Raw genomic sequence first — 13999 nt, 5'->3', positions numbered from 1 at the left:
GAGCCCCAGCTCCGTTTCTCTGCAACTCATCTGGCTCAGATGTTGTGTGTTCGTTTTATCCTCAGACTTGCTCCCCTCCTGAACTCAATATATCCGTAGCCTCAAGAAAAAGCAACATCCAAAGGGGAAAGTTGTCATCTCTTTGCTTTTTAAGACAAGGAAAATTTCCTCCCAAATTCCCAAAATCTCTCTTTCAGACAATCTCCATTCTCTCCAGATGTCTCTGACATCTCATTGGCCAGAATTATGCCACATGTCCATGCCTACACTAATCATTAGATGGAGGGGAAAAAAAAAACCATGACTGGTCTACACTAAAAAGAAAAGATCCTCACAGATGTACCCAGAATAATATTTGGCCAAATGTCTAGGCACTCTGTGGCTCAGTCAAGTTGACACATAAAATTCACCGTCACAGCATGGGTAGTCACAAGAGTATTTCCATTTTACAGGTGAGTAAACTAAGCCGTGGGGAGCTTAATTCACCTCAGCTCACACAAGTATACATTAGCTTACAATAGGATTGAATTTACAGTGTTCCTCCAAAACTCATGTAGCTATTATTTCACCCACCTGACAGCAGTATCCACCCACACTGCAGGAGCAAGGGATGAAATAATTCGGTCGTCTCTTGTCTGTTACATTATGGCCTCCTCTATAACTGAGGTTGGATGTGGTAAGGGTCCTTATAATTTTTCAATTTGATTAGCTCAACACATAATGGTGAAAGACCTTCTCTTAGTCCAAAGTCACAGGGCCCTGAAATACTTTAATTGCTATTACTACATGTAAAGAAAGAAAAATCAGACCAAGCAGAGCTACATTCTGGCCTCAGCGAGAAAGGTTGGGGGAACGTCCAGCACTGCCCTGAATGAGAAAAACTGGGGCAAAGGAAGAAGAAAGCCCTCCAGTGGAGCAAATCTAGTGGAGTCAACCACCGAAAAGTCATCTTGGCCGTGGGACCAGGGCCACATAGCAGGCTTTTCCCAGGCTCATTGAAATATCCATTTACACTATTTGACTTTTTTTTGTTGGGATTTCATGCTCACCAAGCAACATTTTAACTAATGAAATGGTTTTCTAGACATCCTGATTACAAGACGGGGTATGGGTAAGGGATGTCAAATTCTGGATACTAGAGAGTGATGTTTCCACCATCAATTAATTAATAAACTGTTTTTAGTTTATTCATGGTGTGATAGAGAAATATTTTCAAATGCAAAATGTATTTACATGCTTTTCTCTTTGCATTTTCTTGCTTCATTTTTACCCCCATTTCTATCTATTTGCCTTGGGGGTGGTTTTGTTACAAAAATAATGTCAAGATAAGGAAACAACTAATGTCTCCAAAAGGGACTGATTTTACCCTAAAGAGACTGGTTTAACTGCAAGAGATGAAATCACACTTCATTGGTAAGTTGATTTATTTTTTCTCTGTACTCACTGGCATAGAGAGGCTCCCTAGTAAGTTTATATTGGTTTTAGAAAATATTTAGGCAGAGAAATGGGTTAAGTTTTTTATCCTGCTAGCTTCAATAATCAAGAGGCCATCACAAAGGAATGGGTCCTCTTTGAGGAACTCAGAGCCTGGCTTCAAGCCAGCAAGGAAGAGGTCCAGACCTGGCGTGTGGTGGCTTCCATCCTGAGAATCCTGCCTGAGGAATGAGGTAGCATCAGAGACTCTATCCTCCTTGCCCTGACATCCTCCTCCCCTTGGTTGTGGTAAAGTTACTAGAAAAGCTATGGAAATACAGGTGGTGGTGGTAACAATTCTGTCCTCGGTATCCAGGGAAAGCCCCACAAAGGATACAGCATTTGAACTGCATCTCAAAGTAAGTGATTTTTTTCTTTCGAAGTTCCTAGATCAAAGATACTAGGATAATGAGAAGGAATAAGTCTGGTGAAGGGATATATTGCTAAGAATCCTATAAGAACACATATCAGGGCCAGTTAGCTTTATCCTTTAATAAGGGCGTATTTTGAATAGACTCCAACATCATACCAATGAGGCAAAAGTTATGGTGGTAGAGCTGGTACATGTTCACCAGAATCAGTGACTTCAACAGGCAGTGTGAGGTTCCTTAACACATAGCCAGTGGGTCTTGGTATGACTGATTGTACCAAAAGTACAAAAGTCTATTTTCATGGTGTTCAAATATCTCAAAACTCCTCCAATGGAGACTTAATTCCATTAACTCTGGTGAGTATTTAGTCAATTAGCTCTGTATGTGGACCTCATGGGACCCAAGACCCGAACCAGAATCGAGCTTCACCAGACAACGGGCAGCTGGGGTGGAGGCGCACCTGCCTGTCCTCACCCTCACCCCTGCAGCTGCTGAAGAACAGGATAGAAGAAATGCCCAGATGAGAATGCACCTGACCATGTGGTCCCTGCAAAGGCAGAAACTCTGTTGGCTATAAAGAGGGAGAATGAGAAGAGGACATAAATATTTTGTACAGAATTATGTATAATGAGTCTATATGACTCTAGTGAGCCTGGATTTACTCAATTCTGAAGTACTGCAGAACATTACTTGAAATTGAAAAAAAATTGCTTTCCAGGACAATGCAGTGGAGATATGACTTTATGTAATAACATTAAACATCATTATCCCAAAAGAACAGCCGTACTCCGTTCCAAAGTATTTGAGATCAATTGATGGATGTTCCACTAAAGTTAACAGGGCAAAGTAAGCCCACTTTTCCTTTCAAGAGATGGCCTTCGAGGAAAAGAGCGTCAGCCTCACCCTACTCTCCACCCTTCACACAGATTTACTCGGTTTCATGAGAAGGCCACAGAGTGTGATCTTTTACAGATGCTGACACACAGGATACCAAAATGAACAAGCCAGGCTGAGGACAAAGGCACCAGAGTCTTTCTAATGTCAGAGGTGCAAGTGGAGTTACCTGAGCTCCACAGGGATCAGAGGGCTGGAGAGTAGAGTCAAACTCAATTTCTTTTTTTTCCAGCTTTTCATCCATCACCAGGCTCCTGTGAGCAGAGATGTTAGATTTGGAAAAGTTTCCTTAGGAAGAAAGTGTTACTGAAAACTATCATCCCATCGAGCTTCAAACCCTGTTGAGCCTACTCCTAGCTATTGTGTATATCCTTCCAATCCACTCTCTCTCATTTCTGCCAGTACCCTCGTGCAAATCATAATCATGTTTTGCCCAACAGAGTAGCCTCTTAACTGATAATCTCACTTCTACTCTTGATTCCTTTTAACCTATGGTACACACAGAAGTAGCCTAGAAGGATCTATTAAAAACACAAATCTGATTATGCCATTCTCCTGCTTATCAAGGGCTTCCTGTCACTTTAGGATAAATTCCGACATCCGTAAGAAGGCCTCCAAAGTCTCCAACATGCTCTACAGAATCATCAAGTGTCTCTCACTGGGATCCAGCCATTCTGGCCTTCACATGTGTAAAGCTCTTTCCTGCCCCAGGACCTTTGCACAAGCTGTTCCCTTGGCCTCATATACTTTTCTCTGCTTTCTGTCTAGTCACCTCCTAATCATTCTAATGTATATGTCACTTCTTTAAAGAAGCCTTTCTTGATAATACTTTATCTTGCTCTCTCTAAATCAGGTCTCCCTCTAAAGCACTAATTATATATTAATTTTTTTGTAGTTGTTTTCCTTTTCTTCCACTTGACTCTAAGTTTCATGTGGGTAAGAAGTAGGTCAATTTATTTTGTTGCATATTGCCAGTTCTTAGCATGATTTTAGAGCTCATTAAGTACTCATTGAAGGAATGAATGTATCAATTCATCTTGGACATCTGGATCAAGAACTAAGATGCAAGCAAGAGGTTGGGTGTTCACTACAAAGTTCCCATGGTAGTCAGGGGATGCTGGCAAATGATAGACTAGGTCTAGTGCTCATCTTGAATTAGCAGGGCAGGAACAGTATAATAGTGTTAATAGTTCCTACTTCTTAAAACAAACTAGGGCAATCTGGTAGCCGATGTGTCTGCCTCCAAGATATTTAACGCTCTTGAGAGGTTCTGGGAGCTGCAGACAATAGGGAAATCAGGCCAATTTTTTGAAATGGAAATGCTACTCCTGCTATTCTGCTCTTTAAATCATCCCAATGGTAGCCCCTCCCTCTCCTTCTGAGGATGGGATTACGCCTGTTTGTGTTCTCTGATTCGGATACGCAGTGTACAGCCCTTCTGTCTATCACAGCCCTAGGGGGAGATGTTTGGAACCTCCCGAGAGGCCTCACATGTTCATAACTGATGTGTGCAGCTTTCTCACCCTTACCGTCTCCATCTCTAAACAGCTACCTTCAGGCCCCGTTCAAATTCTCTTTATTTCCAAATGAATCGCAGTCTCCTTCAGCCAAATTAGGAGAAAGCCTGGAATCCATTGATCTGACAAACTTTAACTAATTGTTTGCTCTGTGACAGGCCCTGTCCTGGGCGCAGAATCAAAGCCATGAAAGATGTCATCGGCATCCTCCGGGGCTCACAGTCTCCTGAGGTTCCTTATGTCAGTACACTTTATGAGCTGTTCTTTTGTTCCTCTCACAGTGAGTCAGATTTCTTAGGCTTCTCTGGGCTTTCCTTAAAAAGAAGAAAAGCTCATTGCAGAATTCATCCTCTCCGAGGCTATCGTGACCGCTCGTCCTATTTAGACAGAGGGCTTTGTCCTTGGTAGGAGACCCATGTGGGAAGGTCCTGAGCCCTAAGAAATGAATCTCAAACGGCAGGCTGGAAAGGTCAATGTGAGGCCTGTGAAGAGACGTGGGTCTAAAAGGGGCAACACTCAGGTTGCCATGGCAGAATGGAAAGATCAGACTGGCTCAGTGATCCCAGGGATGTGAGCCCAGAGATCCCCCTTAGCTCCGAGTGCCCCAGTGTGGTGTCCCGTGGAGGAGGACTCAGTCATGTACCAATAGCCCCCAAACCCAAGGCCAGGAAATTGGGGTCTGTGGCCAGAGCTTTTGGGTCACTTCTGATAGGCCCTTCCAGATCAAAAGGGGAAAGAAGTGTGGAAGGATAACACTTCATCAACTTGACTTGTGTTCTTGGAAATACATCTGGTAGTCAGACATTTAAATGGACTCTCGTTGTGATGGGAAATGGGTAATGTAAAATCAATATAGCCTTCCAGCATTTTTCAGAATGTCTTATCATGAACATTGAAATAAAATTGAGCTCTCAGTCCCTTCATTAAAATAATTTCAAGAATTCTTTTATTTTGCTTAAACACACCCACCCACACACTCTCTCTCTCAAGAAATGATGATCTGTCATGCCTCCAGGATTTATCTCAGCAGGCATGCAACTGAAAAGTATAAACATTTATTGAGGTCACTTCATTGTGACTCTCCAAATACCTTTGCCCCGTGGATGAAACGTAAACAAAGGACATGAGCCAGAATACATTTTGTGATAACTTTTTTTCTTCTCTTTAGAAAAAAAATATGTACAAAAAAAGCTAAGAAGAGCCAACATGGAAGTGTCAGGAAAACATTCTGATCGGTACAGACAAGGGCGCTCCTTCTCTCTGAGGACTTACACATTAGTTATTACCATGCTAGAAAAATGAGATGCAGTTAAAATTCTAGAACAATTAAAAGCCACAAAGTCAAGCTGTTGCTCTGGGGCTCTAGGGTGTAGATGCTCTGATAGCCTTTCTGTAAAATAATACTGTGCAAACTGTAAAATATTCATTTTCATATAAAGTCCATACAATATGATATACAAAACTGTTGAGTTGACATGGGAGGCTGGTGCTGGCTACTTTTTGGAAAGAAGGCCGCAGTGTCAGCTGCTTGTCCAAGGACATAATTCCAGAAAGATCTGAAGTTTCTTAGATGGGCGAGGCCCTGATCTCAGAAAGAATCATATAATCCCAACACCCCTCAAATCCAGGATTCTCTGCCAATTGTTTGTGTCACTAGGTGACTTCATTAATAAATTACTTTAACTTAGAATGCAATAACATGTTAAGAGATCAAAACACACAGTTCTTTTTGAAAGTAATTATTTCTTTCTGCACAATTGATTTTGAGATTTACCATTAACCAACATTCTCCTCCCTGCAACTCAAAAGTTAACTTCAATTAAAATTCAAAAATTCTGGAGGAGGCAGAAACTGTGGTAATAAAAGGTTCAAATGAGTTGTTATATTAATTTTATTTCCGTGTCTATAAAACCAAGAAAAGAAGGTTTGTGTACAAATATCACAAAACAACTTCAACCATTGAATAAATGTGGTTCTTCAATGCACACTTGAACAAGAAGAAAATTTTGTTGGTTTAAAATTCTGGCATAAATATATTAAAGCTGACAAAAAAAAAAAATCAGAGCAAGCTACATCACTTCCTCATACAAAAATGTACAAAACATTAGCCTCTAACTAGATAAACATAATACTTGTCTTCACAGTTTGACATCGCGTAACTGTGTCTTGAAGTATTGAATTGGAAGGTGATTAAAAAAAAAACATCTCGTGACACGTCAGCGGTCTCAGGTAACTTCGGTCATGGAGGCAGAGTGATTCTGCAAACACAAGCAGATAAAATCTTAGGTTTGGTTGATTAACTCATGCACACCCTCATTCTTCCCTGAATATCCCCTGTATTCTTCTCTCCTCGAGTTTGCACAGGCTGTTCCCTCTCCCTGGTATGCTCTTCCAAGGCCTCTCCAATTGCTACCTCTTCTATTAAATCTTCCCAGATTTTTCAACCAAAATCAGATCCTTTCTTCATCTAAACTTGTTCACTATATAACTCTGTCTTACATTATACTTACTCAACTATTTTTTCTTTTTTGAGGAAGATTAGCCATGAGCTAACTGCTGCCAATCCTCCTCATTACGCTGAGGAAGACTGGCCCTGAGCTAACATCCATGCCCATCTTCCTATACTTTTTATGTGGGACGCCTACCACAGCATGGCATACCAAGTGGTGCCATGTCCGCACCCTGGATCCGAACCGGTGAACCCTGGGCAGCTAAAGTGGAACATGTGCACTTAACCGCTGCGCCACTGGTCAGTCCCTCAACTATTTTCTAATATAAACATCGAAGGATCTCAAAGTAACTATAGCTATATCATACATCTTTTTTAATGTTGAAGCTTTAATTTCTGAAAATTTTCCATATGATTTATTCTTTGAGTCATGAGTTACATAGAAGGGAGTACAACATTTCCAAATATTAAAAGGAGTAGGGTTTTTTGTTTTTAGGTATCTTTAAATTGTTTTTTAGAGAATGTGGTCTGTGTGATATAGATCTCTTAAAATTTCTGGAGACTTGCTTTTACAGTCCTGTGGCACGTCTATTTTCATATACTTTGAGGAGGAGTACATACAATGCACATTAGATCAACCTTATTAATCATCGATATCTTTACTATACTTTCCTTATTAATTACAAAGAGAAATGTCTTAAAATCTCTTACTATGATTGCAGCTTTGTCCATTTTTCTTTGTGATTCTATCAAATGTTGTTTATATGGCTTGTTTACATAACCCCTACCTCTTTTGTCTATGTAACTTGTATATATAACCCCCATCTTTTACAGGCCCAAGGATTTCTCTCTTTTGTTTCATCTTAAAACCCCCAGTCCATGGAATTGGCAAATCACCTTAAGAAACTGTGGCTTTAGATCTAACTGATTATTGTGGGTTTCCTGACTCCAGTTTGTTTTTTAGCACACTAGAGATTTATGTTATTTTCTTGAGAGCTACTCTCAACTACACATTTTAGAAACTGAGTATTTGGTATTTGTCAAGGTACTTTCACCCGCCATATTTGTGAAAATCAAGGTTTGATGCATTTCTTGCCATAATGTGAAAAATAACTTTCCTTTTTATGTTTTTATTCTTACAATACGCTTTCTGAAGATTTTTTTCATCAATACTTCAGTCATTTATATGTTTATAAGATCCCATTTGAGAGTTGGTGGTAAAAACAAAGTAACTCAACACGCTAAGTTAGCTAAGTGGGTGATTTGGGGCAGATTTCTTTAACTTTCCAAGTCTTTTTTCCTATTTATAATATGAAACCTATAATAGCACTAGTTTTGAATCAAGGGAGCCATTAGAATTCCTCTGGGAATATTTTCTTAAATATAATTTTTTTCACCACAGAATTGCTGAATCAGAATCTCCTGGAGTCAGGTTCCAGGCATCTAGGTCTCAGCAGAGACTGGATTCTTCTTTATTTCTGTTAAAGAAAAAAAACGTCTTCTTTCCTCCCATCCAAGACATAGGGAGACTTTGTACCGCACCCGGAGTGAGTTAATTGTTTCATCTCTAACTTAACTCTTTGTTAACATAAACTGTGTTCAACAAGGACACCCATGTTCAGCGCTCAGCTTGGTTGCTCAGGTGACTGTGAGGTGGGGATGCAGAACGCGGAGAGCTTGAAGCTCGTCTCTTTAGGATCACAAGGGCTGTGGAATCTAGAAGGCGGTCTCTACGAGATCACAATAATGCCAGAGGAGCACAAAATAATGCTATGGAAACTTGACCATTTTTGTTTTGTTTGGATTCTATAATTATTTACTTTTTGGTTTCTCTTAGTACTTGGGAAAGATTTTAGAAAACGCACTCTGTCTCAATCAACCATACTAAGGGGAATCATGGGAGGCAAACACTCAAATCTGAGCTGAAGTTTCAGAGAGGAAGAAAGAGCACAGTAGCTCTGGGGGCTCCACGTGGTGAAGGAGAAAGAACATCTCAGGAGAAAGGCAAGGAGGGGACTGGGGACCTTCCGCATCCAGACAGTCTTCTCTCCGAGGTATTTTGAACAGTGGGATGGATCTCCCATGGGTGAATGTGTGCTCTGAAGAGAGGGTCATATCTTCTCCCAGATCCCAAAAGGTCCTCTTCCTGGGAAGATGCTTCTATCCTAGAAATTACAAAGGAGCAGCTTCTAACAGAAACCCTGGCTGTTGGAGTTACACAGGCAGCTCCTGCCTGCAGGGGAAGACACAGGCCACGTTTATCTTGGAAGAGCTGTAGCTCAGTTCACACTCACCAGTTCGGTGCAGTTCAGTTCAAACACACTCTCCTCCATAGTCCATATTCAATGCTGAGAGTTGCAGATTTCAAAAAGGAATTTCCCTTGAATGAAATCTCAGGCCGTGTGGCGTAGTAGAGCAAGCAGAGCCTTTAGAATTAGATGGGCCTGTGTTTTAATTTCCACTGGGTGACCTTGGGCATGTTACTTAAACTCTCTGTGCCTTGCTTACTTCATCTATAAAATAGGATAATAATGCCAATTCCAGGATTATTATGAGGATTGAATGTGATGACTTGCAATAAATGACCATTTTCTTTTATTGACCAACAAATAAAGGTATATCTTCGTAACTATCCATATGGAAACATTTGATACTAAAAGCAGATGTTTGGCTTCTTGACTCTTCCACAACTGGGATGGAAGACATCACTTGAGAGGCAACACTTTCCATCCAGCTTCCTGTAGCTTCATTTTCATTGGCCTACAGAAGTCCTGTTCATCGTTTCGCATAAATTTCTATTTTTCATGGAGGTTTAGATAGTGTCGATGCTTTGATTTTAGGTTCTTGGTTTTGACTAAAGTGTCCAGTTCAGGTTCGGGTTCTGGGCTGCATCTATCCACCCATTAAACATTTATTTCACATCTAGTGGATGCCAGGCAATATAGAGAGTGACTAAGACATGATTCATAAGGTCTAGATCCTCAAAGATCTCCAAGTCCTTGGGGGAGGCAGATATGAGAGGACACTATTGGCATTAATTTTGAGGGGCAATCACACGAGTGGCCCAAGCCTGGTATTCAAGAAAGGCCTCAAATTGTATCCAGATGAGATGACACACATGGAAACAAAGATACATCAATGGATTTGAAAGAAGTTTAACTATTGCCTGTAGTGAACAATGAATTAATATATATTTTTAAAGAATTCTTTATCTATTTTGTGAACAGCAGTTTTTGAAACTCTGTTTGGCATTTCATTTTTCAAGTGGAATCACCCAAAACATGGTCTGGACATCTCTTGGCCTAGTCAACCATTAATCACCCTGAGGGAGAAGAGAGAGAGAAGTCTGGAGAAGGCTTCACACAGAGGGCAATGCTTGAGCAGTGCTGGGCAGAAAGATGGGGTGGAAAGGAATATTCTTAGGGCAAAATGGACAGCATTTATAAGGACACAGAAACTGACACGTCTGTGAAACTCAGCAAATATTTCAGTTCGCTTTTTAAATTCACCCTTGTCTCAGTTGCTTCTCCACAAAATTAGAGGGAACCACTCTGGCTTCACGTGGTACAGAAACATAATTAGGGAAGAAAAACTAGGGAGAGCCTAGTTTACAATTTCATTACAAAGTGTCATTATTTAGCTAATTTGTCATTCAAGCTGCATCAATAGGCTATATATAAGTAAACCAGTAATCAATTCTTCAAGAGGTTATTTCTAATTAAACCAAGTCAAAGTTTTCACCTTAATACAGGTTAAGGGAAAACAAACAAATAGAAACATACTTGGTGCTGGCTTAAATGGAGAGCCCTAAATATTTCTCCCAAGATGAAAACAGCTTTATTTTTTGTTTTCTGGTTCATTAATGAAATTAGAAAGACTTCATTAAACGTGAAAAGAAATAGTCTATCTCAGAGAGATGCCTGGCAGTTAGTAATCTTTAAATAATGAGAAATATTTTATAATATACTGGTATGAAGTACATGATAATTCCACTGGGAGGTGATTGCTTTCTCCTTGCACCATCTATTAAAACAGTTTAGTAAGGAAATGCCAAATACAAACAAAATTTCAAGATAAACAGACTGTTACAGAAAATAAACACTTAGCAGGACTCAGCTACCTGAAAAAAGTGGCATGATAATAAAAACCCTGGTTTTTTATTAGTTAGCCCTTTCTCTGTCTTAAAGAAACACTCATCCCAGTTCTCACCCATGCTAGCTATGGGTGGCCTCGGGCAATTTAACATGGCTACCTTCGTACCTATCTTTATCTGTGAAATGGGAATTTACTATCGATTCAATATGGTTTTTGTTCAAATAAGAATATATTTGTAAAGCACCTAGCAACTGTCCGAGGCAAACTAAGTGCTTAATACCATCTTTTGGGCTCCTTTCAGCTGGCAAGTCTTCTCCATGGCTTTCCTGTCTTCTCAGACAGAATAGATTTTTTTCTTCATTTGCATTCATACCGTGCTTGGTGGCCCTCTGATTTAGCACATCCTATTATAATTACTCATTGATATCCACTGTTCCTGATCATCTCTGAGTTCTCTGAGGGCAAGGACAGTGTGGCTGATTATTTTCTGTATCCCTGGCATGAAGCAACGTCCCCGTGTAAATACGTGATCATGAGGTATTGTTGCATTGAATTTTTAATAGCTGTCATCAAAACAGCTCCCAAAACACACTGAGTTAATAACCTCTTTAATGTACTTCCACTTTACATCTTTCACTGGATGCAACAAAACCTTTTTCTTTCCAAGTATTGTCCTAGTTACTAAATCAATTGGCTTCCCACATGATTGGTCCAAATTTCATAAACGTGGTATTACCCTAGATGTCAAGGTATGTTGAAGCAGCTGGGGTTTAAGTTAATACTAAGAACTTCCTGAGGATTCATGATTGCCAAGCCCTAGAATGAATGCAGGACTACTCGAGGGAAGCTGTGACGTTCTTGAGGGACCTCACATCAGACTTTTCTTGACGCTGAGTGGATTCAGCAGTTTCGTGCTTCCAGTAGAGGAATGCATTCGTTGACCTCCCAAGATCACAGGCCTTGAGCCTGTGCGTTTGACTTGCTAAAACCGCTTTACTATACCTGTGCACTTAAGGTTTCCAGAGGGCTTTCTATCCTTGGGAAAGCCATGAGGGGTACTCCACGGGGGTCCTCGGGCTTGGGTTTGGAAGGAGATCCTTGTGTTCCTTTAAAGTTGTGGACCACACACATTCCCTGCAGGATGAGGGGAAAAAAGACTGAGGTCAGACTGCAGCCATCAATGCCTGGCCATCTCTGAGGCTGGCAGGCCTTTCCCCTAGAACATCCCCACCATAGTGACTTTTTTCCTTTGAGCCAGCGGTTAGGGACCATGGAAATACCTGGAACGTCACCAAGGGTGTCTGCTGAGCCCATTCTAAGTGCTGAGGAAGCACCTGTTTGATCACCAGATGGCCAGTGATAATCAATCCACCCCCTGAGCCTGTGTCCTGTAAAATGGGGATAATAATACCTACCTTGCATTTATAATGAATAAAAGACACAATGAATGTAAACCACCTCATAATAACAGCTCACATTTATTGAGGGCCGCCACCTATCTGGCACTGTCCTGAGGGTTTTATCTTATTTCATTTAATCCACCCAACAACCCTACAAGGGAGGTGATCATCTCCAGCTTAGATAAGGAGGCACAGAGAGCTTAGATATCTTGCCCAAAGTCACACAGAGATTTAAATGCCACAGCCCCTAAATTACACCACTATAATACTTTGCCTCTTAACAAGTGCCAAACCTATAGCAAATACTCAGTCAATGTTAGCTAGTCTTTAACTCCTACCTAAGGTGATCTTCCTTAAATTATGTGACTACTATTTGCTTGAGATTAAATAATTCGTTAGCGGCACATTTTTTTGTGTGTGTGTCCATTAAAAAGCTTTCCCTATAAATTGTAACTCACTTTTCTTTCTTTCCTACTGAGGTCCTTTCATAACTGAGTCTGTTTTTACCATCTTCTCTGCTTCTTTTGCCCACGTAGAGTTTATCTCCCTTTCCATTCTCTCTCTTCCATTGTTCTGTATCTTTGTTTCCAGATCCAGACCTGTGAATCTTTCCTGTGACTCTTCAAACCCTGCAGAATATTTACATAAACATTCTCTACCTGGCTTTCCTCCACCTCACTCTCCAGCTCTCTCTCTCTCTTTTTTATTTTTTTTTAGGAAGATCAGCCCTGAGCTAACATCTGCTGCCAATCCTTCTCTTTTTGCTGAGGAAGACTGGCCCTGAGCTAACATCCATGCTCATCTTCCTCCACTTTATATGTGGGGCGCCTACCACAGCATGGCGTGCCAAGTGGTGTCATGTCCACACCCAGGATCCAAACCGGCGAACCTGGGGCTGCCAAAGCGGAACGTGCGCACTTAACCACTGTGCCACTGGGCCGGCCCAAAGACATGTTTCTTCTTGATTATTTTTTCTTGATTTTTTTTTTTTTTGAGGAAGATTAGCCCTGAGCTAACATCTGCTGCCAATCCTCCTCTTTTTGCTGAGGAAGACTGGCCCTGAGCTAACATCCATGCCCATCTTCCTCCACTTTATATGTGGGACGCCTGCCACAGCATGGCTTGCCAAGCAGTGCCACGTCCGCACCTGAGATCATAACTGGGAAACCCCGGGCCGCCGAAGTGGAATGTGCTCACTTAACCACTGAGCCACTGGGCTGGCCCCTCTCCAGCTCTCTTAAACTTCCTCCATTCAGGGAATGGGAGTAGAGGGCACAGGAGTTCTGGAGTTGGAGCGACCCTGGTCAGATTCGTGGCTTACTGGTTGGGTGGCCATTGGGCAAGTTACTTATCATCGAGACTCACTTTCCTCATCCATAAAATGAGGACAAGAATATTGTTAGGGTTGTCCTAGAAGCACATGATTTGGTGTGGACAAAGTGCAGGGCATGTAGTAATTGCTCAACTACAAACTTCCTCTCACTTTCATCTTCATAGGAAACAGAAATAAAGCGATAATGAACATGTGCCACAAGTATACACCCATTCTCAGACATTGCTCTGTTCTCTGTCTGCTCTCCAAGTCTCTGCTTTGGAATGCTGCCAGTCTCTTCCAAGACATCCTTCCCCTCCCATTCCCCAGCTTAGTGTGTGCGAATGTGAGGTGTGTTCATGTGCACATGCAGACACAGTGGGAGACAGTGTGGACTGTCTCCTGCCAGAGTGATTCAATAGCAGGACTGGGTCTTACATAAAGATCATTTATGGAAAACAAATTTTGACATTTGCCATCCCCTGGGA

At 41.2% G+C, this 13999-nt stretch overlaps 1 protein-coding gene across 1 annotated transcript in view; it reads right to left on the bottom strand.

Annotated features, from left to right (window-relative positions):
• Nucleotides 1–5463: 5463 nt before the first annotated feature.
• PLPPR1 (phospholipid phosphatase related 1) overlaps nt 5464–13999 on the bottom strand; it is a 118675-nt gene continuing 110139 nt past the window's right edge. The window contains exons 6-7 of the mRNA XM_046655405.1: nt 11802–11933; nt 5464–6513 (exon numbers count right to left, since the gene is read on the bottom strand). Coding sequence (XP_046511361.1) covers nt 6481–6513; nt 11802–11933 — 165 coding nt within the window. The 3' untranslated portion in view covers nt 5464–6480. The remainder of the gene's footprint in view (nt 6514–11801; nt 11934–13999) is intronic.

This window comes from Equus quagga, chromosome 1 (genome assembly GCF_021613505.1).
Source record: "Equus quagga isolate Etosha38 chromosome 1, UCLA_HA_Equagga_1.0, whole genome shotgun sequence".
NCBI lineage: Eukaryota > Metazoa > Chordata > Mammalia > Perissodactyla > Equidae > Equus > Equus quagga.
The sequence above is the reverse complement of the archived record's forward strand: the minus strand, read 5'-3'. Positions and strand labels throughout refer to the sequence as shown.